Below are 23,698 nucleotides of genomic sequence, written 5' to 3' on the forward strand. Positions count from 1 at the left end.
CAATCTCAAAGTCTTGGGCTCAAGCAATTCTCTTGCCTCAGCCTCCACAGTAGCTGGAACTACAGGCACCTGCCACAACCCCTGGCTATTTTTAGAGATGGGGTCTTGTTCTAGCTCAGGCTGGTCTTGAACTTGTGAGCTCAGGCAATCCACGTACCTCAGCCTCCCAGCCTGCTAGGATTACAGGCTTTAGCCACCCAGCCTGGCTTCACTTTTAAATTTTTTAATTGTGACAAAATATACATAATGTAAAAAATTACCACCTTATTTTTAAGTAGTGACTACTCTAGGAACTTCATATAAGTAGAATTATACAGTCTTTGTCCTTTTGTGGTGGCTTACTTTACTGAGCATGATATCCTCAGGGCTCACCTGAGTTTAGCATGCTCCGTGAATTTGAGTCATTCTTATTTTTTGCAGTTGACTTTTTGACCCAAACGTGCTTTGGTGTTTGCTGTTTGAAATCCCAAGCGTAAGGCGTTAACTCCTTTGTTCACAGCAGTGTCTCCTCCCCCAGAAGTGTCTGTGAGGTGGTATTCACTACACACTTCAGTTGCTTCCAGCGAGAAGAGCAGACCCTTACCTCTGTCATCATTGTTATTCATTCTGTTTTCCTTGTTCTGCTAGGCTGCTGGTTAGGAGTGGAGTGGGACAATCCTGAGAGAGGAAAGCATGATGGGAGCCACCAAGGGACTTCGTATTTTAAATGCAGGTAACTTTTCTTTATGAATTGCCACGGTCATTTAGTCAAGATAGTATTTTACAGTCGAATAAAGAGGGATGGAGAGGAAGAAATGTTTGCCTCGGGGTGGCACCTGTGGCTCAGTTGGTAAGGCGCCGGCCCCATATACCGAGGGTGGCGGGTTCAAACTCGGCCCCTGCCAAACTGCAACCAAAAAATAGCTAGGCGTTGTGGTGGGCGCCTGTAGTCCCAGCTACTCAGGAGGCTGAGGCAACAGAATCGCTTAAGCCCAGGAGTTGGAGGTTGCTGTGAGCTGGGTGAGGCCACGGCACTCTACCGAGGGCCATAAAGTGAGACTCTGTCTCTACAAAAAAAAAAAAAAAAGGAAATGTTTGCTTCCTGGGGTGGTTATAAAGTAGACTTGGGTATATTCTGAAAAGGCAGTTCTTTGACTTGTGGCTTAATCACTGTTTGTAGAGTCTCCCCTCCTCCTTTTTTCAAGAGAGAGATTCATTTCTCTTTTTTTCTGAACCCTGGGTAGGTGGCCACGTATAGCTCAGCAGCTAAAACTCTTGGGCTCAAGGGATCCTCTTGCTTCAGTTTTTCTATTTTTAGTAAGATGTAGTCTCGCTCTTGCTCAGGTTGGTCTTGAAGTCCTAAGCTCAAGCTATCTTCCCACTTCGACTTCCCAGAGTGCCAGGATTAATAGGTCTGAGTCACTACGCCCAGCCAAGAGAGAGATTCTTATTTCATTGTAATACTACACTTCTGGCTGAAGTGTAGTATTACAAGCTCACTGTAATCTCTAACTCCTGGGTTCAAGTGATCCTCCTGCCTTGCCCTGCTTAGGAGCTAGGACACCATGGATGTCACTATGCCTGGCCTTTTTTTTTGTTTGTTTGAGACAGGGTCTCACTCTGGTGCCCTCAATAGAGTACTATGGTGTCATAGTTCACATCAACCTGAAACTCCTGGGCTCAAGTGATCCATTTGTTTCAGCCTCCCTAGCAGTTGGGAATATAGACCTATGCTACCATGCCCAGCTAATTTTTCTACTTTGATTTTATTTTATTTTATTTATTTTTTGAGGTAGAGTCTCACTTTGTAGCCCTAGGTAAAGTGCTGTGGTGTCATAGCTCATAGCAACCTCAAACCCTGGGATCAAGCAATCCTTTTGCCTCAGCCTCCCAGGTACCTAGGAGTACCCGCGCCCGCCACAACACCTTGCTATTTTTAGAGATGAGATCTTGCGCAGGCTGGTCTTGAACCTGTGAACTCAGGCCATCTTCCTGCCTCAGCATCCCAAAGGCGTGAGCCACTTCGCCCAGCCAAATTTTTTACTTTTAATAGAGACAGAGTCTCACTCTTGCTCAGGCTGGTCTTTTTTTTTTTTTTTTTTTTTTTTTTGTAGAGACAGAGTCTCACTTTATGGCCCTCGGTAGAGTGCCGTGGCCTCACACAGCTCACAGCAACCTCCAACTCCTAGGCTTAAGCGATTCTCTTGCCTCAGCCTCCCGAGTAGCTGGGACTACAGGCGCCCGCCACAACGCCCGGCTAACTCAGGCTGGTCTTGAACTCCTGAGCTCAAGCAATCCAGCCTCCTCAGCCTCCCAGGATTATAATCATGAACCACCATGCCTGGCCACTTGGCTTATTTATTAAAACAGTTTTTTGGGGGCGGCACCTGTGGCTCAAGGGAGTAGGGCGCCAGCCCCATATGCTGGAGGTGGCAGGTTCAAACCCAAACCTGGCCAAAAACTGCAAAAATTAAACCCTTTTTTTTTTTTTTGAGACAGAGCCTCAATCTGTTGCCCTGGGTAGAGTGCTATGGCATCACAGCTCACAGTAACCTCCAACTCCTGGGTTCAAGTGTTTCTCCTGCCTCAGCCTCCCAAGTAGCTGGGACTATAAGCACCTGCCGCAATGCCCAGCTATTTTTTTTTTTTTTTTTTTGGTTGCAGCTATCATTGTTGTTTGGCAGGCCCGGGCTGGATTTGAACCTGCCAACTTAGGTGTATATGGCTGGCGCCTTAGCCACTTGAGCCACAGGCGCCGAGCCTAAAACATTTTTTGTAGAAGTGGGGTGTTGCTATGTTGCCCAGGCTAGTGTGGCGCTCCTGGCCTCCTCCTGCCTCAGCCTTCCATAGTCTAGGTATTGCAAGTGTGAACCACTGTGCTTGGCCAAGTTTTCCCTTTAAAAAAAAATGTTAGGCTCGGCGCCCATAGCTCAGTGGTTAGGGTGCCGGCCACATACACCATATACCAACCAGGCGGATTCGATCCCGGCCTGGGTCTGCTAAACAACAATGACAACTGCAATTAAAAAAAAAATAGCCAGGTGTTGTGGTGAGCACCTATAGTCACAGCTACTTAGGAAGCTGAGGCAAGAGAATCACTTGATCTCAAGAGTTTAAGGTTGCTGTGAGCTGTGATACCATAGCACTCTACAAAGGGTGAACTAGTGAAACTCTGTCTCAAAAAGCAAAAAACGAAAAAAAAAAAGGAAAGAAATGTAGAAATGTTAGGCCAGGCAGGGTGGTTTACAACTATAATCCCAGCACTTGGGAGGCCAAGGCGGGTGGGTTGCCTGAGCTCACAAGTTCAATACCAGCCTGAGCCAGAGTGAGACCTTGCCTCTAAAAATAGCTGGGTGTTGTTGTGAGCCCTATAGTCCTAGTTACTTGGGAGGGTGAGGCAAGAGAATCGTTTGAGCTCAAGAGTTTGAGGTTGCTAGAGAGCTGTGATGCCGTGGCACTCTACCGAGGGTGACTAAGTGAGACTCTGTCTCAAAAAAAAGAAAAAAAGAAAAGTTAGGGCAGTGCCCGTGGCTCAAGAAGTAGGGCGCCAGCCCCATATACTGGGGGTGGTGGGTTCAAGCCTGGCCTCGGTCAAAAAAAAACTGAAAAAAAAAAAAAAAAGACTAAACCGTCTAAGTGGGGTTATTTTCTTTGTTCTTTTTTTTTGAGACAGAGTCTCAAGCTGTTGCCCTCGTTAGAGTGCGATGGCATCACAGCTGACAGCAACCTCAAACTCTTGGGCTTATTTTTTGGTTGGAGTTGTCATTGTTGTTTAGCTGGCCCGAGCTGGATTTGAACCCACCAGCCTTGGTGTACCTGGCCGGCGTTTGTTTTGGACAGTTTTTTAATTGGATGTAATCCTTTCTAATTGATTGGTTAACAATTCATAATCCATTAAAGTGAATAATAGAAAAGAAAAATAGCCCAGATATCCAATGAGAAAAAATTGATCACACACAAAATAAAGAACATCTGAATTGTAGAAGGTTGAGCCATGCTAAATAAAAAGTTCCTGTCATAGGTAGAGTTACATGTTATAGTGCATTTCTACCAATATACATTTTTTTCCTACCAATATTTTTGAGTGCCTCGTGTTTTGAGTGCCTCGTGTCAGAAAAATTTCATGAAATTGAAAAGGGTGATTAGGGAGACCTCAGGCAGAGCCTGTCTTTTAAACTTTTGTTATTGTTGTTGATTTTTCCTTATCTTTCAGTTTATCTAAAGCAGTGGTTCTCAACCTTCCTAATGCTGCATCCCTTTAATACAGTTCCTGTGGGTCACAACCCACAGGTTGAGAACTGCTGATCTAAAGGATCTCTTTCCAGTAAGCTGTTTCTCGTGAAGTGTGGTACAGTGAACACAAGTACTGACCAGGGAATTAGGACATCTGATTTTCTTTTGACAGTCTTCAATTTCTGAACCAGACCAAATTTACTAACTTTTAAAATGAAACTCAGAGTTAGATTATAGCAAAATATGTCTCCTGATTTACCTCCATAATTTTAGAAAGTCGGGATAGAAAGTGAATCAGTATGTTCTTAAGAGGCCAATCATGTTGGCAGAAATGGAATAGGAACAGCTATAAATCTGTCCAGAGTGAGTGATGGATGACAGGGAACAGGTTACGAGTTTGGGGAGGTGTATTAATAGAAATTTCTTAGCCGGGCCCACAGATTCCTTACTCACCTGCACCTTAACCTCAAAAGGGCTCCAGTGAAGGGACTTTTTGTTTGGAGCCTGCCTAAGCCTACTTCCTCTTCTAAAAGCTTGCCCAGATTGTTGATGAGCACATGGTCCTTAATGGTCTCTGGATGCAGTGATATTTTCAAAGTCTTGGTTACTCTGAGTGGAAAAATCAGTTGCCTTCAATTCCTGGTTAAAATAGGATTTGCTCTGAAGTGCAGATGGGAGACCTTGCTTCATTGCTTAGCAAAGGAGATGTGTTCTGAGAAATGCATCCTTAGGCTATTTTGTGCAAGTGTCACAGAATGACTTACACCAGCCTGAATGGCACATTCTCCTGCACAGCTAGGCTGTGTGTCTGGTACAGCCTGTTGATCTGAGACTGCACACCTGCACAGCGTGTGACTGTACTCAAGACTGTAGGCGATGGTAACACAAAGTATTTGTGCATCCAAATATATCTAAAAGGTATAGTAAAAATATGATATAAAAAATAAATGGTGCTGTGAGTGGAGCGAGCGCTCAGGAGTGACTGAAGGCTTAGAACGTCCCTGTGCCCTACTGTAGACGGCATAATCTCTGCACACTTAGGCTACTCAAAATTTATAAAAAATATTTTTCTTCAATAATAAACCTTAGCTTACTATAATATTTTACTTTATAAAGTTTTCAGTTTTTTTAACATACTGACTTTTTTGTAGTACCACTTAGCTTAGGACACAAGCATATTGTACAGCTGTACAGAAATATTTTTTCTTTATACATTGTGTAGTACGTGACTGTATTTGAGTTTGGTGGACCACTTGAGCTCTGGAGTTGGAGACCAGCCTGAACAAGAGCAAAACCCCATCTCTAAAAATAGCTGGGCATGGTGGCAAGTGCCTATAGTCCCAGCTACTCCGGAGGCTGAGGCAGGAGGATCACTTGAGCCCAAGAGTTTGAGGTTGCTGTGAGCTGTGAGGCCACGGCACTCTACCCAGGGTGACAGAGTGAAACTCTGTCTCAAAGAAAAAAAACAGATATACTGGTATAATGTTTATTAGTTGAAGTTGTGCTCTAATTAATAGAACTATAAGAGTTAACTACTATAATGGACAAGTTAAATTCCTGAAGTGTAGAGCAATGCTTTTCTACCATCTCAGACCCGCGGCTGTCTTTTGTACTCCCCCTCCCCCATAAATGCCTGGAAAGGGAATTCAGAGTTAACATTACCTACCCATATAATTTGTTAAAGTCAACAAAATGCCCATGCAATAAAGATAATCTATAAGATAATACACATTTCAATATGTAAATGTTTAGGCATGACTTCGCTACAAGACTTAACAAAGTAAGGAGCTACTCCAAGGGTAAGAACTCAAATACAGTCATAACCTTCAACTGTTGGGTTCAAGCTGTTCTCTTGCCTCATTTTTTCTATTTTCAGTAGAGACAGGGTCTCAATTTTTGCTTAGGCTGGTCATGAACCTATGACCTCAAGCAATCCACCTGCCTTGGCCTGCCTCAGCCTCCTGAGTAGCTGGGACTACAGGCATGCATCACAGTGCCCTTTAGTTTTTTCTACTTTTAGTAGAGATGGGGTTTTCTCTTGCTCAGGCTATTCTTGAACTCAAGCAGTCCTCTTGCCTCAGCTTCCTAGAGTGCTGAGATTATAGGCTTGAGTAACTGTACCCCGTCTGTTTTATATTTTTTCGAGATACAGTCTCACTCTGTTGCCAGATAGAGAGCAGAGTAGAATTAGCATAGCTCACAGCAGCCTCAAACTCCAGTGTTCAAGCAGTTCTCCTGCCTTAGCCTCCCAAGTAGCTTGAATTACATGTGTATGATACCATGCCCAGTTAATTTTTATATTTTTTATAGTGACAGGATCTCACTATGTTCCTCAAGCTGGTCTTGAACTCCTGGCCTCAAGCAATCCTCCTTCAGACCTTCCAAGGTGGTGGGATTACAGGTGTGAGCCACCATTCTGGCCTGAGCTCAGCTTCTTGAATCTCCCCAGTATCACAGGTTGGTAGTGATGGTATTCTGCTGTTCAGGCTTAGGTAGGTTCATCTTGTCTAGGATATAACTTTGGAATAGACAATGTAGGTTTCAAGGCCCAGCCTAATATATTTTCCCCCCTAGCCAGTTCAGCTTACGTTGATCTCACAAAACTAGTGCAACACAGAATTACATTTGCCAGAATCTAGCCTCTGCTGTAATAATCTTTTTTGGGGGGTTGGGGGGGAGACAGAATCTCACTTTGTCACCCTTGGTAGAGTGCTCTGGTGTCATAGCTCACAGTAACCTCAAACTCTGGGGTTCGTGAGATTCTCTTGCCTCAGTCTCCCAAGTAGCTGGGACTACAGGCACACACCACAACGCCTGGCTATTTTTTAGAGATGAAGTCTCACTCTGGCTCAGTTTGGTCTCAAACCTGTAAGCTCAGGCAGTCCACCCTCGTTCCCCAGAGTGCTAGGATTACAGGCGTGAGCCACCTCACCCTGCCGTCGTAATAATGATCTTAAAGTAGAATATAGAATGGGCTTTTAGTCAGGGTATAAACTATTTTATAGTTTGCTTGCAGTGTTTCCGTATTTCATCAGTGTTCTTTACTCTAAAGTGGTGATAGCAGGTATTATTCATCTTTCACTGAGGACCTGATAAAGTGGTGGTTATGGGTGTGGCATGAGAAACCAGAGGTGAGCTAAATTCAAGCTGTAGGCTCTTTTTCTTTTCTTTTCTTTTTTTTTTTTGTAGAGACAGAATTTCACTTTGTCGCCCTTGGTACAGTCTATGGTGTCACAGCTCACAGCAATCTCCAACTCCTGGGCTTAAGCGATTCTCTTGCCTGAGCCTCCCAGGTAGCTGGGACTACAGGTGCCCGCCACAATGCCCAACTATTTTTTTGTTGCAGTTTGGCCGGGGTTGGGTTCAAACCTGCCACCCTCAGTATATGGGGCTGGCGCCTTACCCACTGAGCCGCAGGTGCCGCCCATGTTGGCTCTTTTTCATTGTAGGTCTCTAAAAATATGGTGGATTTTTTTTTCTTTTGTTGACTACTCAGTGCAACACTGTCAGAAGAGGATAGAGAGGGGACCAGATCACTCTGGTGGCCACTCTGAACACGAGTTCTCATGGTTTCCTGTCACTCTCTAGTTTCTAACTGATCTTTTCTCTTCTATACTCATATAGCCTAAGGCAAATATAGTAATTTCCTGAGGTGTTATTATCCATAATGAATATTTATAACACTGTTAATTAATAGTGGTTTATAGTGTCAAAGTCAAATTAAAATATTAGAGATGAATCTCTAAAATTAACGTTTTATTTGGGAAGCAAGAATTGCAGTTCAGATCATAGACACAGACCCGGTGTCTTCATTATGTGTGAAGAACAGAGAGAAGGTTGTAGAACATATAAAAAGGAAAAATATTAGATATTGTTTTAGAAAAAGATTATAAGCACTAGTTAGACTTTGGGGAGTTGGCAATTTCTGCCTGAGGAGTGATGGCGGTCTATAAAATTAGTCTTAGACTCATAGCAGGTTGTCCAGCAGCTGTTAGACAAAATTGATGTCAGGTTACATACAACAGGCAGTTTCAGCAGCTGAGCTGGTACAAAATTCATTCTTGGATCAATGTTGTGTGCCCAAGTGCTTAACACAGGCCCCTCCACTCTGATTTATGACAAGAATGACCTGGTTTGTATAATCAACATTCACAGCGGGTTTATCAGAGATTTAGGGCTGTGAACCAGTCATCAGAGTCTTTCCCAGGTGCTTCTGTTCTTCTTGTCTTTTGGGGAGCTGAGGGGTTTAAATATGGTAACTGACCTTGAAGTCCGCTCCACCTTGTCCCTGGACAACAGAGAGATTTCTAGTTTTTGTCTTCCAACCTAAACTGTTGAGTGTGCTCTAAACAGAATCATGTGGGTCAGTGTTCTGCCCCCTCAGCTTTTATTTCAATGGTTCTGTTACCAAGTAATGATAAGATTTTTCTCTGGTTAGAAATTTTAAAATGGGCCAGGTGCAGTGGCTCACAGCTGTAATCCTGGCACTCTGGGAGGCTGAGGTGGGTGGATTGCCTGAGCTCAGGGGTTCTAGACCAGCCTGAGCAAGAACGAGGGCCCATCTCTAAAAATATAGCTGGGCCTTGTGGTAGGTGCCTGTAGTCCCAGCTACTTGGGAGGCTGAGGCAAGACAATCGCTGTGCCCAAGAGTTTGAGGTTGCTGTGGGTTCTGCTCAGGGTGACATAGACTCTGTCTCAAAAATTAAAAAAAGAAAAAGAAATATTACTTTTCTTCAGCACTAGCGAGTGGAATCTAACTTCGGTTAGAGAGGATATACTGTCCAGACTTTGTTCGTGATGCTGGACGACATAGGAAATGGACACTGTACCCTTTTCTAGTCCCCTGCATCCTAAGGCCCACCAAGAAAGAGGCTTATGGAAGAGTGCCATGGAAAAGCAGTTCAGTGTGATGCAAGTGCCACTGAGAAGGGCCACCTCCAGATACTGCCCCAGCAGTCACCGTGAGTGAAGAAGAATCACTGCCAGGCAGCCTCCTAACTGTAGAGACAGAGGAGTAAAAGGCAGTCAAGAGTAGGGAACAAAGCGTGAATAAAGGAGGATTGATCATGAAAGAGGAATAGGAGGAGACCAACGATAACATGAACAATGCTCCAAAGATTTAAAAGGCTCTGAAAGGCAAGATCAAAGTCATTGCCATCTCTCTATGTCAAACGACAATGTATAAGATGAAAAACGCTGCATCAGACTTGTTTCTAGAGGATTTTAAGGTAGAGGGAGAAGCCGAAGATGATGATAAGCATGAGAAAGTACCGGCTTTTGGAGAATGACGTGCACAGGACTTTCTTATTTGTCACAAGGGCAAATATTACCAAGAAATTGGCAGGGTACTAAACTGCAAATGTCCTGAGGGTTCATCCCCTGCTCAATACATCAAGCATGATGGAAAGAAGGGCAAGCCGCACCTCTGTGTGTATGAGAGCACCCTGCAGCCCTTAGAGTAAAGGAGAGGGAGGCCACAAAACCATTCGTGGCGGGCTCCAGAACGCACCTCCATTGCTAACAAGACAGATTGCCAGCCAAGACTGTTTCTTCCAAACCAGTGGAACATCAGTGGACAGGTCTTGCTATGTTGCCCAGGTCTCAAACTACTGGCCACAAGCAACCCTCCCACTTTAGCCTCCCAAAGTGCTGGATTACAGGCAGCAGCCGCTGTGCTTGGCTAGAACATTGCTAGTTGAAGCCGTGAGAGTAGATGAGCTCACAGGACTGAAGAGAACGCCTGGGCCAGAGCTGTGAGTGAGAGACACCGTTTTTGGTTTGTTTGTTTGTTTTGAGACAGAGTCTCACTATGTCACCCTTGTTAGAGTGCTATGGTATCACAGCTCACAGCACCCTCAAACTCTTGGGCTAAGTGAATCCTCTTGCCTCAGCCTCCCAAGGAGCTGGGACTACAGGTGCCTGCCCCAACGCCCAGCTATTTTTTTTGTTGTTGCAGTTGTCATTGTTGTTTAGCAGGCCTGGGTTAGGTTTGAACCTGCTTGCCCTCCGTGTATGTGGCCAGAGCCCTAACCACTGAACTACAGGCACTGAGCCAAGAGACATTGTTTTTTAAAGCACAGAGGCCAGGTCTGGGCATGGTAGCTCATGCCTGTAATCCCAGCACTGGGGAGGTCGAGGCAGGTGGATTACCTGAGCTCACAATTTTGAGACCAGCCTGAGCCACAGTGAGACCTCCTCTCTAAAAACAGCCAGGTGTTGTGGCGGGTACCGGCAGTCCCATCTACTCAGGGGGCTGAGTTAAGAGAATCACTTAAACCCAGGAGTTCGAGGTTGCCGTGAACTATGATGCCATGTCACTTTACCAAGGGTGACAAAGTGAGAGTCTGTTTCTTTTTCTTTTTTTTTTTTTTAGAGACAAAGTCTCACTTTATCACCCTTGGTTGAGTGCCGTGGTGTCACAGTTCACAGCCACCTCCAACTCCTGGGCTTAGGTGATTCTTCTGCCTCAGCCTCCCAAGCGGCTGGGCCTACAGGCACCCGCCACAATGTCCAGCCACTTTTTGTTGCAGTTTGGCCGGGGCTGGGTTTGAACCCACCACCCTCGGTATATGGGGCCAGTGCCCTACACACTGAGCCACAGACGCCACCCGAGAGTCTGTGTTCCCCCCCTCCCCCCAAAAAAAGGGAAAGAGGCGAAAAGTTACAGGGGATAGTAAAACGGACCAGCTGCTAAATATAGTTAGGTGTGGAGTCTGGAAGAGAAGTGCCATGAAATCTAGTGTTGAAGCAAAACTGGTCAGCATTGGGCGGCGTCTGTGGCTCAGTCGGTGGGGCGCCGGCCCCATATGCCGAGGGTGGCGGGTTCAAACCCAGCCCCGGCCAAACTGCAACCAAAAAATAGCCGGGCGTTGTGGCAGGCGCCTGTAGTCCCAGCTACTCGGGAGGCTGAGGCAAGAGAATCGCTTAAGCCCAGGAGTTGGAGGTTGCTGTGAGCTGTGTGAGGCCATGGCATTCTACTGAGGGCCATAAAGTGAGACTCTGTCTCTACAAAAAAAAAAATAAATAAAAAATAAATAAAAAAAAAAAACTGGTCAGCATTGTTAAATGCCAACAAGTCAAGAAAAGGAAAGGAGCATGAAGGAGCCATTACATTTATTTAAAATCTCAGATTAATATGAGCGTATAAACTATTAGGTTATATAATTTGTACATGAAAGGTTAAAGTCAGAGTTGTAGCTGTATCCTGCACCCAGGGCACATGCCATATATCCAGGCATTGTATTCACTGGGTGTAAACCTACTGAACCCCTTCTCCCCACTTTTTGAATTTTTTTTTTTTGAGACAGAGTCTCACTTTGTCACCCTTCATAGAGCGCTGTAGTATCATAGCTCACAGTAACCTCAAACTCCTGGGCTCAAGTGATTCTCTTGCCTCAGCCTCCCAAGTACTTGAGACTACGGGTACCCGCCATGGTGCCTGGTTGTCTTTAGAGACGAGGTCTCACTCCTGCTCAGGCTGGTCTCCAGCCTGTGAGCTCAGGCAATCCACCTGCCTTGGCCTCCCAGAGTGCTAGGATTACAGGCATGAGCCACTGCGCCTAGCCTCACTTCTTTTTTTTTCTTTTCTTTTTTTTTAATTATTTTCATGTACCTTTTCTTTTTTTTTTTTTATTGTTAAATCATAGTTGTGTACATTAGTGCAATCAAGGGGTACAATGTGCTGGTTTCATAGACAATCTGAAATATTCTCATCAAACTGTTCAACGTAGCCTTCATGGCATTTTCTTAGTTATTGTATGTAGACATTTGTATTCTGCCTTTAATAAGTTTCTCCTGTACCCATTCTAAGATACACGGTAGCTGTGGCCCCACCCATTACCCTCCCTCCACCCTAACCCCCATACTTCCCCTTCCTTGGCCCTTTCCTCATAGTCTTGTGCTATAGTTGGGTTATAGTCTTCATGTGAAAGCTATAATTTACCTTCATAGTAGGGCTGAGTTCATTGGATACTTTTTCTTCCATTCCTGAGATACTTTGCTAAGAAGAATATGTTCCAGCTCCATCCATGTAAACATGAAAGAGGTAAAGTCTCCATCTTTCTTTAAGGCTGCATAATATTCCATGGTATACATTTACCACAATTTGCTAGTCCATTCGTGGATCGATGGGCACTTGGGCTTCTTCCATGACTTAGCAATTATGAATTGGGCTGCAATAAACATTCTGGTACAGATGTCTTTGTTATATTGTGATTTTGGTCTTCTGGGTATAAACCTAGTAAAAGAATTATAGGATTGAATGGCAGGTCTATTTTTAGGTCTCTAAGTATTCTCCAAACATCCTTCCAGAAGGAACGTATTAGTGTGCATTCTCACCAGCAGTGTAGAATTGTGCCCTTTTCTCCACATCCACACCAACATCTCTGGTTTTGGGATTTTGTTATGTGGGCTACTCTTACTGGGGTTAGGTGATATCTCAAAGTAGTTTTGATTTGCATTTCTCTGATGATTAAGGATGATGAGCTTTTTTTCATGTGTTTGTAGATCATGTGTCTGTCTTCTTTAGAGAAGTTTCTCTTCAAGTCCCTTGCCCACCCTGAGATGGGATCACGTGTTCTTTTCTTGCTAGTACGTTTGAGTTCTCCGTGGATTCTGGTTATTAGACCTTTATTGGAGGTATAACCTGCAAATATTTTCTCCCATTGTGAGGGCTGTCTGCTTGCTGTACTGACTATGTTCTTGGCTGTGCAGAAGCTTTTTAGTTTGATCAGGTCCCAGTAGTGTATTTTTGATACTGCTTCAATTGCCTGGGGAATCCTCCTCATAAAATATTCACCCAGGCCCATTCCTTCTAGAGTTTTCCATGCACTTTCTTCAAGTATTTTTATAGTTTCATGTCTTAAGTTTAAATCTTTTATCCAGTGAGAATCTATCTTAGTTAATGGTGAAAGGTGTGGGTCCAATTTCAATCTTCTACAGGTTGCCAGCCAGTTCACCCAGCACCATTTGTTAAATAGGGAATCTTTTCCCCACTAATGTTTTTAATTGGCTTGTCAAAGATCAAATAACGGTAAGTAGCTGGATTCATGTCTTGGTTCTCTATTCTGTTCTAGACTTCTACTTATCTATTTTTGTGTCAATACCATGCTGTTTTGATCACTATCGATTTATAGTACAGTCTCAGGTCTGATAGCGTGATTCCTCCTGTGTTTTTATTGCTGAGTAATGTTTTGGCTATTTGAGGTTTTTTTCTGATTCCATATAAAACGAAGTATTATTTTTTTGAGATCTTTCAAATATGACTATGGAGCTTTAATAGGAATTGCATTAAAATTATATATTGCTTTGGGTAGTATGGACATTTTAACAATATTGATTCTTCCCCGTCATGAGCATGGTATGTTTTTCCATCTGTTAACATCTTCGGCCATTTCTTTCCTTAAAGTTTCATAGTTCTCTTTGTAGAGATCTTTCACATCCTTTGTTAGGTATACTCCCAAATATTTCATCTTCTTTGGCACTACTGTGAAAGGAATAGAGTCCTTGACTGTTTTTTCGGCTTGGTTATTGTTGGTATATATAAAGGTTACAGATTTATGGTTGTTGATTTTGTAGCCTGAGACATTGCTGTATTCCTTGATCACTTCTATAAGTTCTGTAGTAGAATCCTTAGTGTTTTCCAGATATATGATCATATCATCTGCGAAGAGTGAAAGTTTGATCTCTTCTGACCCTATGTGGATACCCTTGATCGCCTTTTCTTCCCTAATTGCAATGGCTAAAACTTCCATTACAATGTTAAAGAGCAATGGAGACAATGGGCAACTTTGGTTCCCGATCTAAGTGGAAATGATTTCAATTTAACTACATTCAATATGATATTGGCTGTGGGTTTGCTGTAGATGGCCTCTATGAGTTTAAGAAATGTCCCTTCTATACCAATTTTCTTAAGTGTTCTGATTATGAAGGGATGTTGAGTATTATCAAAAGCTTTTTCTGCATCAATTGAAAGAATCATATGGTCCTTATTTTTAAGTTTGTTTATGTGCTGAATTACATTTATAGATTTATGTATATTGAACCAGCCTTGAGAGCCTGGGATAAATCCCACTTGGTCGTGGTATATAACTTTTTTGATGTGTTGTTGGATTCTGTTTGTTAGGATCTTATTGAGTATTTTAGCATCAATATTCATTAGTGATATTGGTCTATAATTTTCTTTTTGTTGTTGTTGTTGTTGCAGTTTGGCCGGGGCTGGGCCTGAACCCGCCACCTTCGGCATATGGGGCCGGTGCCCTACTCACTGAGCCACAGGTGCCACCCAGGTCTATAATTTTCTTTTCTTGTTGGGTCTTTCCCTGGTTTGGGGATCAAGGTGATGTTTGCTTCATAGAATGTGTTGGGTAATATTCCTTCTTTTTCTATATTTTGGAAGAGGTTTAGTAATATAGGTACTAGTTCTTCTTTAAAGGTTTGGTAGAATTCTGATGTAAAGCCATCTGGTCCTGGGCTTTTCCTTTTAGGGAGATTTTGTATAGTTGATGCTATTTCAGAACTTGATATAGGCCTGTTCAACATTTCCACTTCATTCTGGCTAAATCTTTGTAGGTGGTGTACTTCCAGGTGTTGGTCGATTTCTTTCAGATTTTCATATTTCTGAGAGTAGAGTGTCTTGTAGTATTCGTTAAGGATTTTTAAATTTCTGTTGTTATTTCATTTTCTGATTGATTAAATTAGAGATTTTACTCTTTTTTTCCTGGTTAGGTTGGCCAAAGGTTTATCTATTTTATTGATCTTTTCAAAAAACCAACTTTTGGATTTATTGATCTGTTGTATAATTCTTTTGTTTTCAATTTCATTTAATTCTGCTCTGATTTTGGTTATTTCTTTTCTTCTGTTGGGTTTGGGGTTGGAGTGTTCTTCCTTCTCCAGTTGCTTGAGATGTCCCATTAAGTTATTAACTTCCTCTCTTTTCGTTTTCTTGAGGAAGGCTTGCAGTGCTATAAATTTCCCTCTTAGGATTGCCCTCTTAGGACTGCCTTTGTAGTATCCCAGAGGTTCTGGTAATTCGTGTCCTGATTGTTGTTTTGTTCCAAAAATTTGGTGATTTCCTTCTTAATCTTGTTTATAACCCATCTGTCCTTCAGCATAAGGTTGTTTAGCTTCCATGTTTTTGTATGGGTATGCAGGTTCCTGTTGTTACTGAGTTCAACTTTTATTCCATGATTGTCTGAGAAGATGCAAGGAATAATTTCTATTTTTTTAAATTTGCTGAGGTTACATTTGTGGCCTAGGATGTGGCCAATTTTTGCAGTATGTTCCATGAGTGATGAGAAGAATGTGTATTCAGTTTTGTTGGGATGAAATGTTCTGTAGATGTCTGTTAAGTCCAGATGTTTATTTTAGATTTTAAATCTAAAATTTCTTTTCTTAGCTTCTTTTTGGAGGATCTATCCAGCACTGCTAAACGGGTGTTAAAATCTAGAACTACTGTGGAACTGGAGGAAATCAAGTTGCTCATGTCTGTTAGAGTTTCTCTTATAACTTGATGTGTGTTCTGGTTGGGTGCATAAATATTAATAATTGAAATCTCAGCATATTGAGTATTACCTTTAACAAATATGAAGTGTCCATCCTTATCCTTCCTTATTTCGGTTGGTTTAAAGCCTATTGAGTCTGTGAATAGGATTGCAACGCCTGCTTTTTTCTGCTTTCTATTTGCCTGGAGTATAGATGACCATCCCTTCACCTTAAGTCTATATTTGTCTTTTAATGTAAGATGCGATTCTTGTATGCAGCAGATATCTGGCTTGAGTTTTTGTATCCAGTCGGCCAACCTGTGCCTCTTTAGAGGACAATTTAAACCATTCACATTAATTGAGAATATTGATAAGTCTTTCGAGAGTCCGCTAGACATTTTTAATCCTTTTGCAACTGTGGAAGTTGAAATTTGATCACAACTTTCTGGGTGGGTTTACTTTTGTGGTGGAGGATTTTGCTCGGCCTCACTTCTTGCATTTAACTGAGATATTTTTTTTTCTCATGTCAGTCTGTTATTATTAATCTTCTAGTTTCAAACTGGTGTTGAGTACATGTGGTACTTCTTTTTCCAAAAATAAAAAAGAGGCCTACTATGATGGGAGTTTAGCAATCTCTTGGGGATCTTTTTGCCTATGAGTAGTGTTGCCAGTTTCAGCAAATAAAGATACCAGATGCACGGTAGAAATGTTTTTGGGTTTAAAATAAATAGCCAGTCATTTTTTAGTATAAAAGTGGGACATGCGCCTGATATACTTACACTAAAAAATGATTTGCTTCAGATTTGACTGGGTATCCTGAACTTCATCCGGCTGTTTTCTGGGGGATATCAGGAAGATTGAATCTTGGTAACTAGGCCTCTTGAACACCTCCTGTTTCTACAAGGGCCATGGTCAGGATGTTGATTTTTTGCTAGCAACATCTGTAATTGTTGGGTAGAAGGAAGGAACTTGAACAAGCCACTTGCTTCCAAGAGAAACATTTTTGGACTCTCCTCTCTGGGTTCTCATCCCCCCACGAGTATTTTTCTCTTTATATAGAATTCAGAATTTCAATGTTTGGATGTGACTACTTTTTTTTTTTTTTTGAGAGACAGAGTCTTGCTCTGACCCCCAGGCTGAAGCACCGTGGTAGAATCAAAACTCACTACAGCCTCTAACTCTTGGGTTCAAGGAATCTCCGTGTCTTGAGTCTCTTGAGTAGCTGGGACTTCAGGCGCACATTACCACATCCAGCTAATATTTTATAGTGATGGGGTCTTGGCATGTTGCCTAGGCTTAACCTCCTGACTTTAAGCAGTCTTCCCACTCAGCCTCCCAAAGTGCTGGGATTACAGCATGAGTCACCACTCCCAACCTGGATTCAACCTCTTAATAGTAGAGTCTATGTAAATTAGGACAGTTTATCTTTTGTAGATTTGTTGTTATTGATGGGTACCCATTCTTCATTATTTGCTGAGGCTGTTTTGTTTTTCTGGGAAACCTGCTAAGAATGTTCCAGAAAACATTGTTACTATTAACTTTTTTTTTATTTTGAGACAGGATCTTGCTCTGTTCCCTGGGCATCATCATAGCTCATGCAGCCTCAAACTTACAGGTTTACATTATCCTCCTGCTTCAGCCTCCAGATTAGCTGGGTCTCCAGGCACATCCCTACACCTGGCTAATTTTTTCTACTTTCTGTAGAGGTGGGGTTTCGTTTCGTTTCTCTTCTCTCCTCTTCCTCTTCTCTTTTTAGACAGTCTCATTTGCCCTGGGTAGAGTTCTGTGGCATCATAGCTCACAGCAATCTCAAATTCTTGGGCTCAAGAGATCCTCTTGCCTCCGCCTCCTGAGTAGTTGGGACTATAGGCACCTGCCACAATGCCTGGCTATTTTTAGAGGCAGAATCTTGCTCTGGCTCTGGCTGGTCTCAAACCTGTGAGCTCCGGCCATCCACCCACCTTGACTTCCCTGAGTGCTAGGATTACAGACGTAAGCCACTGCGCCCAGCCAAGGGGTCTCACTGTATTGGTCAGGCTGGTCTCAAACTCCTGGCTTCAAGTAATCCTCCTGCCTCGGCCTCCCAAAGTACCAGGTGGGACTACAGGCATTCGTCATTGTGCCTGCCCTGGTTTTAGACTTTGATCTGTAAAGGGCATAGCATTCATTTTGCAGCAACCTAACACCATTCCTCACTTTCTTTTTATCTGCTTGCAACTAAACTCAATAGTAATAAAGATCTCTTTTTGAGTTGTTTATTACCACTGTTTTAAAAAATGTAAATTTAGGACAAAATGCAAACTATGGTATTTATGTTTTGCATTGTTTATTTTTCATTTGTTATCCTTATAAATGTTGAGGCCAGGCACAGTGGCTCACCCCATAACCTTAGCACTATAGGAAGATGAGGTAGATGGATTGCTTGAGCTCAGGAGTTTGAGACCAATCTGAGCAAGAGTGAGACCCCTGTCTCTACTAAAAATAAATAAATAAATAATAAAACTAACCAGCCATGGTGGTGCATGCCTGTAGTCTCAGCTACTAGGGAGGGAGGCTAAGGCAAGAGGATTTCTTGAACTCAGGAATTTGAAGTTGCTGTGAGACAGAGTGAGAATCAGTCTAAAAAAGTTAAATAAATCAATGTACCTGTTGAACTCTCATACTTTTTTTTTATTTAAATCACGTTTGAAAATTTCCTGTTTCTGCTTCTACCCTTCATGTTACTCCGCTATTTCATATTTACATTTCACTTAGAAATTTTAATTTCACTATAATTTCAGATCTCACTGTTTCATAAATGAAAACCTATTTCATTAATATGAGATTCTAAGAAGAGTGTACAGATTATTTGCTGCAAAACTGAATTTTTTGTACGCATTTGTGTAGATTAAGGCATATAAAGTGCATTCTAAAACGTCTGGAATTAATTTTCCAAAATCTAACAACGTGCCTTGGGATTTATTTTACCATCTTAAATGTAATATGTTTAACATTAATAACATTTGATTGTCAGTAAACAAGATCTATTTTTATGTCACAATAGAAAATTAATGGAGATAATTACAAGTTCCCTTCAAAAAAATCACCTGTTTAAACCATAATATTTTATTGACAGTGTTATAGTTTTTATATATGTTTTATTTTATTTTATTTTTTTGAAACAGAGTCTCACTTTGTCATCCTCAGTAGAGTATCATGTCATCATAGCTCACAGCAACCTCAAACTCTTAGGCTCAAGTGATCCTCTTGCCACAGTAGCTGGGAGTATAGGAACCCACCACAACGCCAGGCTAATTTTTAGAGACAGGGTCTTGCTCTTGCTCAAGGTGGTCTCAAATTCCTGAGCTCAAACAATCCCGCTGCCTCGGCCTCCCGGCATGCTGGGATTACAGGCATGAGCCACCGCACCTGGCCCTATATGTATTTTATTTTCACTAGTACTCTTGCTGTGCTATTTCTTCTTTTTGTAATTTATTTTTATGGTCGTAGGTATATACATGTAGGATCCCGTTTGATAACTAGAGTAGGAAGTCCCACCATTTTTTTTTTTTTTTTTGGCAGTTTTTGGCCAGGGCTGGGTTTGAACCCGCCACCTCCAGCATATGGGGTCAGCGCCCTACTCCTTTGAGCCACAGGTGTCACCCAGTCCCACCACTTTTTTACCTAATTCCTACTTTATGGCCCATCTCAGATTCTAATTCATTGCAGAAGATACTCTAGATAGGGTTTTTTCTTTTTGGTGCTACAGATCCTTTTGGCAGACTCTATAGCTCACTGCAACCTCAAATTCTTAGGCTCAAATGATCCTCCTGCTCAGCCTTCCTAGCAGCTGGGACTATAGGCACCCGCCACTATGCCTGGCTAGTTTTTCTATTTTAGAAAACTCTCACTCAGGTTGGTCTTGAACTCCTGAGCTCAAGGGATCCTCCCACCTCAGCTTCTCAAAGTGCTAGCATTACAGGTGTGAGCCACGGCGCCCAGCCTTCCTCATCTGTTTCAGTTAGCTAGCGCTGCATGACAAACCATCCCAAACTCAGTGGCTTAAAATGACTGTTTTATGACCCTGTGTCCCAGGGATTTGAGCAGGCCTCAGTGGAGATAGTTGTCTGTTTCACGTGTGCTGGCTGGAGGACCCAAGATGACCTTACCCGACTGGTTTTTGACCTTGGCCTTTTCTCAGTGAGGCCAGTCTCTCTCTCCCTGTGCGCTTTCATCACAGTATGGCTGAGTTTCTCTTCAAGCCTTCTCCTCTGGCTTCCGAGAGGATGAAAATGGAAACTGCAAAATCTGTTGAGGCTAAGTCCTTCTTCTTGGTTAAAAACAAGTCACTGGGTGAGTCTGAATTCAAGAGGAGGGGAAATAGACTGTTGATAGGAACATGAGGCAAAATCAAATGGCCTAAGAGCCTATAAGCTGGGATCCATGTGAGGAAATAATCTATCACAATTCACTTTCTGGTCATGACAATTCACATTTCTTCCCCCTGCAAAAATTCACTCATTTCATCTTCAAAAAACTTACCTCTTTTGCATTAGCTCACTGTCCCTACCAAAATGAGATTGAATTAGATCAGATTTTCTTCAAGTGTGGCAAAGGCACACCTGCTTCAGAATCCTCTGGATCATTCTTTTATTTAATTTAACTAATTAATTAATTATTTTTTTTCAGACAGAGTCTCACTCTGTAGCCCAGGATAGAACGCCATGGTGTCATAGTAGCTGACAGCGACCTCAAACTCTTGGTCTCAAATGACGTCTTGCCTCAGCCTCCCGTAGCTAGGACTACAGGTGCCAGCCACAACACCTGGCCAGTTTTTCTATTTTCAGTAGAGGCAGGGTTTCACTCTTGCTCAGACTGGTCTTGAACTCCTGAGTTCAAAGGATCCTCCTGCCTCAGCCTCCCATAGTGCTAGGGTTACAGGCACCACACGCGGCCTCAGAATTGTTTTCTTTTCAATACGAGCCTTTACTAGGGTTAAAATACCATATTTTCTTAACAGCTTCTGGGAGTCTGTTTTCCAGTGATATTACAGTGGAATGTAGAAACTCAGAACTTGATTTTGCTGCGACTCCATTGGGTTAATTTCATAAACATGTGAGTTAGATATTTTCTCCCATCTTAAAAAATCTCCTCTTTTGGCCTGTGTACCCCGTCTACCCTCATCCTTGTTCTCTTCTTCCCTTTCTGGTAAAAACCCTGGGGATGAGGATAGGTGGTGCTCACTGTCCTCTCCCTCTCTGGAACTCATCCCCTCGGGCTTTGCCCCGCTGTTCCATCCAGACCAGGCTTTTTTTTCTGTTTTTTTTTTTTTAAAGACAGTGTCTCAAGCTGTGACCCTGGGTAGAGTGCTATAACATCATAGCTCACAGCAACCTCCAACTCGGGCTCAAGTGATCCTCTTGCCTCAGTTTTTCTATTTTTAGTAGAGACGGGGGTCTGGCTTTTGCTCAGGCTGGTCTTGAACTCATGAGCTCAAGCAAGCCACCAGCCTTGGCTTCCCAGACTGCTAGGATTACAGGCGTGAGCCACCGCGCTAGGCCCAGACCAGTTTTAGGAATGGTCACTCTTACATTGCTAGATTCAGTGGCCAGGCCTTAGGTATCACCTTACCTTATTTAGCTGTAGGACTGGACACAGTTGTTCCCTTTTTTCATTGGGTTCTAGGATACCACACGGAGTATGATTATACAATCAAGACAAACCCAGTCTTGCAGTCTTTGAGTTTTATGTTTTTCTATATTTTTTGCCAGTTTTATTGAAAATAGTTTCATTATTTGAATTTGTATTTCCTTTTTTTTTGAGACAAGAGTCTCAAGCTGTCACCCTGGGTAGAGTGCCATGGCATCACAGCTCACTGCAACCTCAAACTCTCGGGCTTAAGTGATTCTCTTGCCTCAGCCTCCCAAGTAGCTAGGACTGCAGGCACCTGCCACAACATCTGGCTATTTTTTGTTGTAGTTTCCATAGATGTTTGGCAGGCCGGGGCTGGATTCTAACCCACCAGCTCTGGTGTATGTGGCCGGCACCCTAGTTAACAGGTGCCGAGCCAAATTTGTATTTCTTAATCATTAGCAGGATAGATCTTTACTTCCTGGATTTAATACTTCTGTTTTCTATAATGTAAAATATCCATTTCATATCTCCTGTCTGTTTATCTGTAGAGATTTTACATGCTTGCATAAGCTCAAAACCCTTTATGATTAATCATATTGTTATATATTTATCTTTAATATATTATGTTCTCTTTTATAGTGATTTTGATTTTTCAGTATATAGAAATTTTTGAAGACGTTTATAACATTGCATTTATGACCTTTATTAATGGGCAATATTTTCTGTGTTCTATTTTACTCTTTTTCCAGACACCCAACAGGAGGATCCTTTATTCGGCCTAACAAGGTAAATTTTGGAATAGACTTTCTTACTGCAGTTAAGAACCGCTATGCGTTAGAAGATGCACCAGAAGAAGATGGAAAAGAGCAAATTGTTATAATTGGAAGTAAACCTGTGGAAACTGTTGGTTTTGACTCTGTTATGAAACAGCAAAGGTAAGTGGAGTTGATAATAGTGGGGCTGACTTTTAAGGTTTCGTCAAAGTTCAAATTTGAAGTTCCCAGGACTGTGTGGAGCTCAGGACTTTGCTCCCAGTCTGATTTATCCTTTCTATGCAGACAATGAATTGAAATCTGAGGAATCCAAGGATTGGGTATTCAGGGAAATTAAAATTCTTATTTTAGCGCAGAAATGGCGGATTTTTCTAGTTTTAATTGAAACATTGAGCCATTATTTTATGTTGACTCATTATTAAGTAACATTTTGGTCCTTTACCACTTCACGATGACATGTCCAGTTGGATAGTAAGTTAGGAATGGAAACGAGCTCAAGTTATTACCTGTGCTAAGCACCATCTGGCAGGGACAGTGCCTACCTCTGATCACACATTGTTACCAAGTGGAGAGCTTAGAAATATACAGAATCCTGGGTCCCACCCCGGACCTGCCAAGTCAGAATTTGGGGGATGGGCTCCTAGAATTGGCTTTTAAGAAGGGCCCCAGGAGGCTGGGCTATGTGGCTCACACCTATAATCCTAGCACTCTGGGAGGCCGAGGTGGGGGGATTGCCTGAGCTCACATGTTTGAGACCAACCTGAGCCAGAGCGAGATCATATCTCTAAAAAATAGCTGGGTGTTGTGGCGGGCACTTGTAGTCCCAGGTTGTTGGTAAGCTGAGACAAGAGGCTAGCTTGAGCCCAAGAGTTTGAGGTTGCTGTGAGCTATGAAATCACAGTACTGTACCAAGAGCGCCAAAGTAAGACTCTTGTCTCAAAACAAAAGAAAGAAAGAAAAATAAATAAAATAGAGAAAAGAAGAAGGGCCCCAGGCCGAGGCTGCTGCACCAGAGCACTCTCTTTCCCCTCACACTCTGTACGTGACTCGCTGCTCACTGACCAGCGGCTGAGTCAGAGCAAGTGGAAGCTGCTACTTACCCAGAACCAGCCTTAGCTGCACAAGAACCCGACAGCTCACTCAGCTTTAGTGACAGGTAGTGCTCTGCCATTGTCCCTAGACCAGGCGCCTGAGTAGTGACCCTGCTCTTGGCCACTGTGCAGAGCAGACGTGTGGCCACCTGGGATGGGCCTACGACGTTTACTTTCAGTCTCTAAAAGAATTGAGCTGCCATTCCATCCAAAATAAAATCTTTTGTGTTATTAAGATTTAACACAATATGAAAGTACAAATAGGGACAGTATTGCAGAATAAATACAATTCTCACACCTTTACTCTTTGGCATAGATGGCCTTCATTAATAAAAACTCTCAGAATATTGGCCGGGTGTGGTAGCTCACGCCTGTAATCCTAGCACTTCAGGAGATAGAGGCAGGAAGATTGTTCGAGACCAGCCTGAGCACCAGAGTGAGACTCTCCTCATCTCTACAAAAAGAAAGAAAAATTAGCTAGGGGTGGTGACACAAACCTATAGTCCTAGCTACTCAGGCTAAGGTGGGA

General features: G+C 42.6%; 1 protein-coding gene across 6 annotated transcripts in view; it reads left to right on the plus strand.

Annotated features, from left to right (window-relative positions):
• The window catches only part of TBCE (tubulin folding cofactor E), a 105,425-nt gene that overhangs the window by 54,624 nt on the left and 27,103 nt on the right, over window positions 1–23,698 (plus strand). For 4 of the 6 annotated variants that reach the window (XM_053604130.1, XM_053604129.1, XM_053604128.1 and 1 more), the window contains 2 exons: window positions 628–712; window positions 22,055–22,240. In XM_053604130.1, the coding sequence (XP_053460105.1) occupies window positions 22,227–22,240 (14 nt within the window). In that variant the 5' untranslated portion in view covers window positions 628–712; window positions 22,055–22,226. Of the gene's footprint in view, window positions 1–627; window positions 713–6,522; window positions 6,670–20,694; window positions 20,787–22,054; window positions 22,241–23,698 lie in introns of those variants that run through there. The other 2 variants (XM_053604132.1, XM_053604133.1) reach the window with 2 other exon arrangements.

Source organism: Nycticebus coucang, chromosome 10 (genome assembly GCF_027406575.1).
Source record: "Nycticebus coucang isolate mNycCou1 chromosome 10, mNycCou1.pri, whole genome shotgun sequence".
Lineage (NCBI taxonomy): Eukaryota > Metazoa > Chordata > Mammalia > Primates > Lorisidae > Nycticebus > Nycticebus coucang.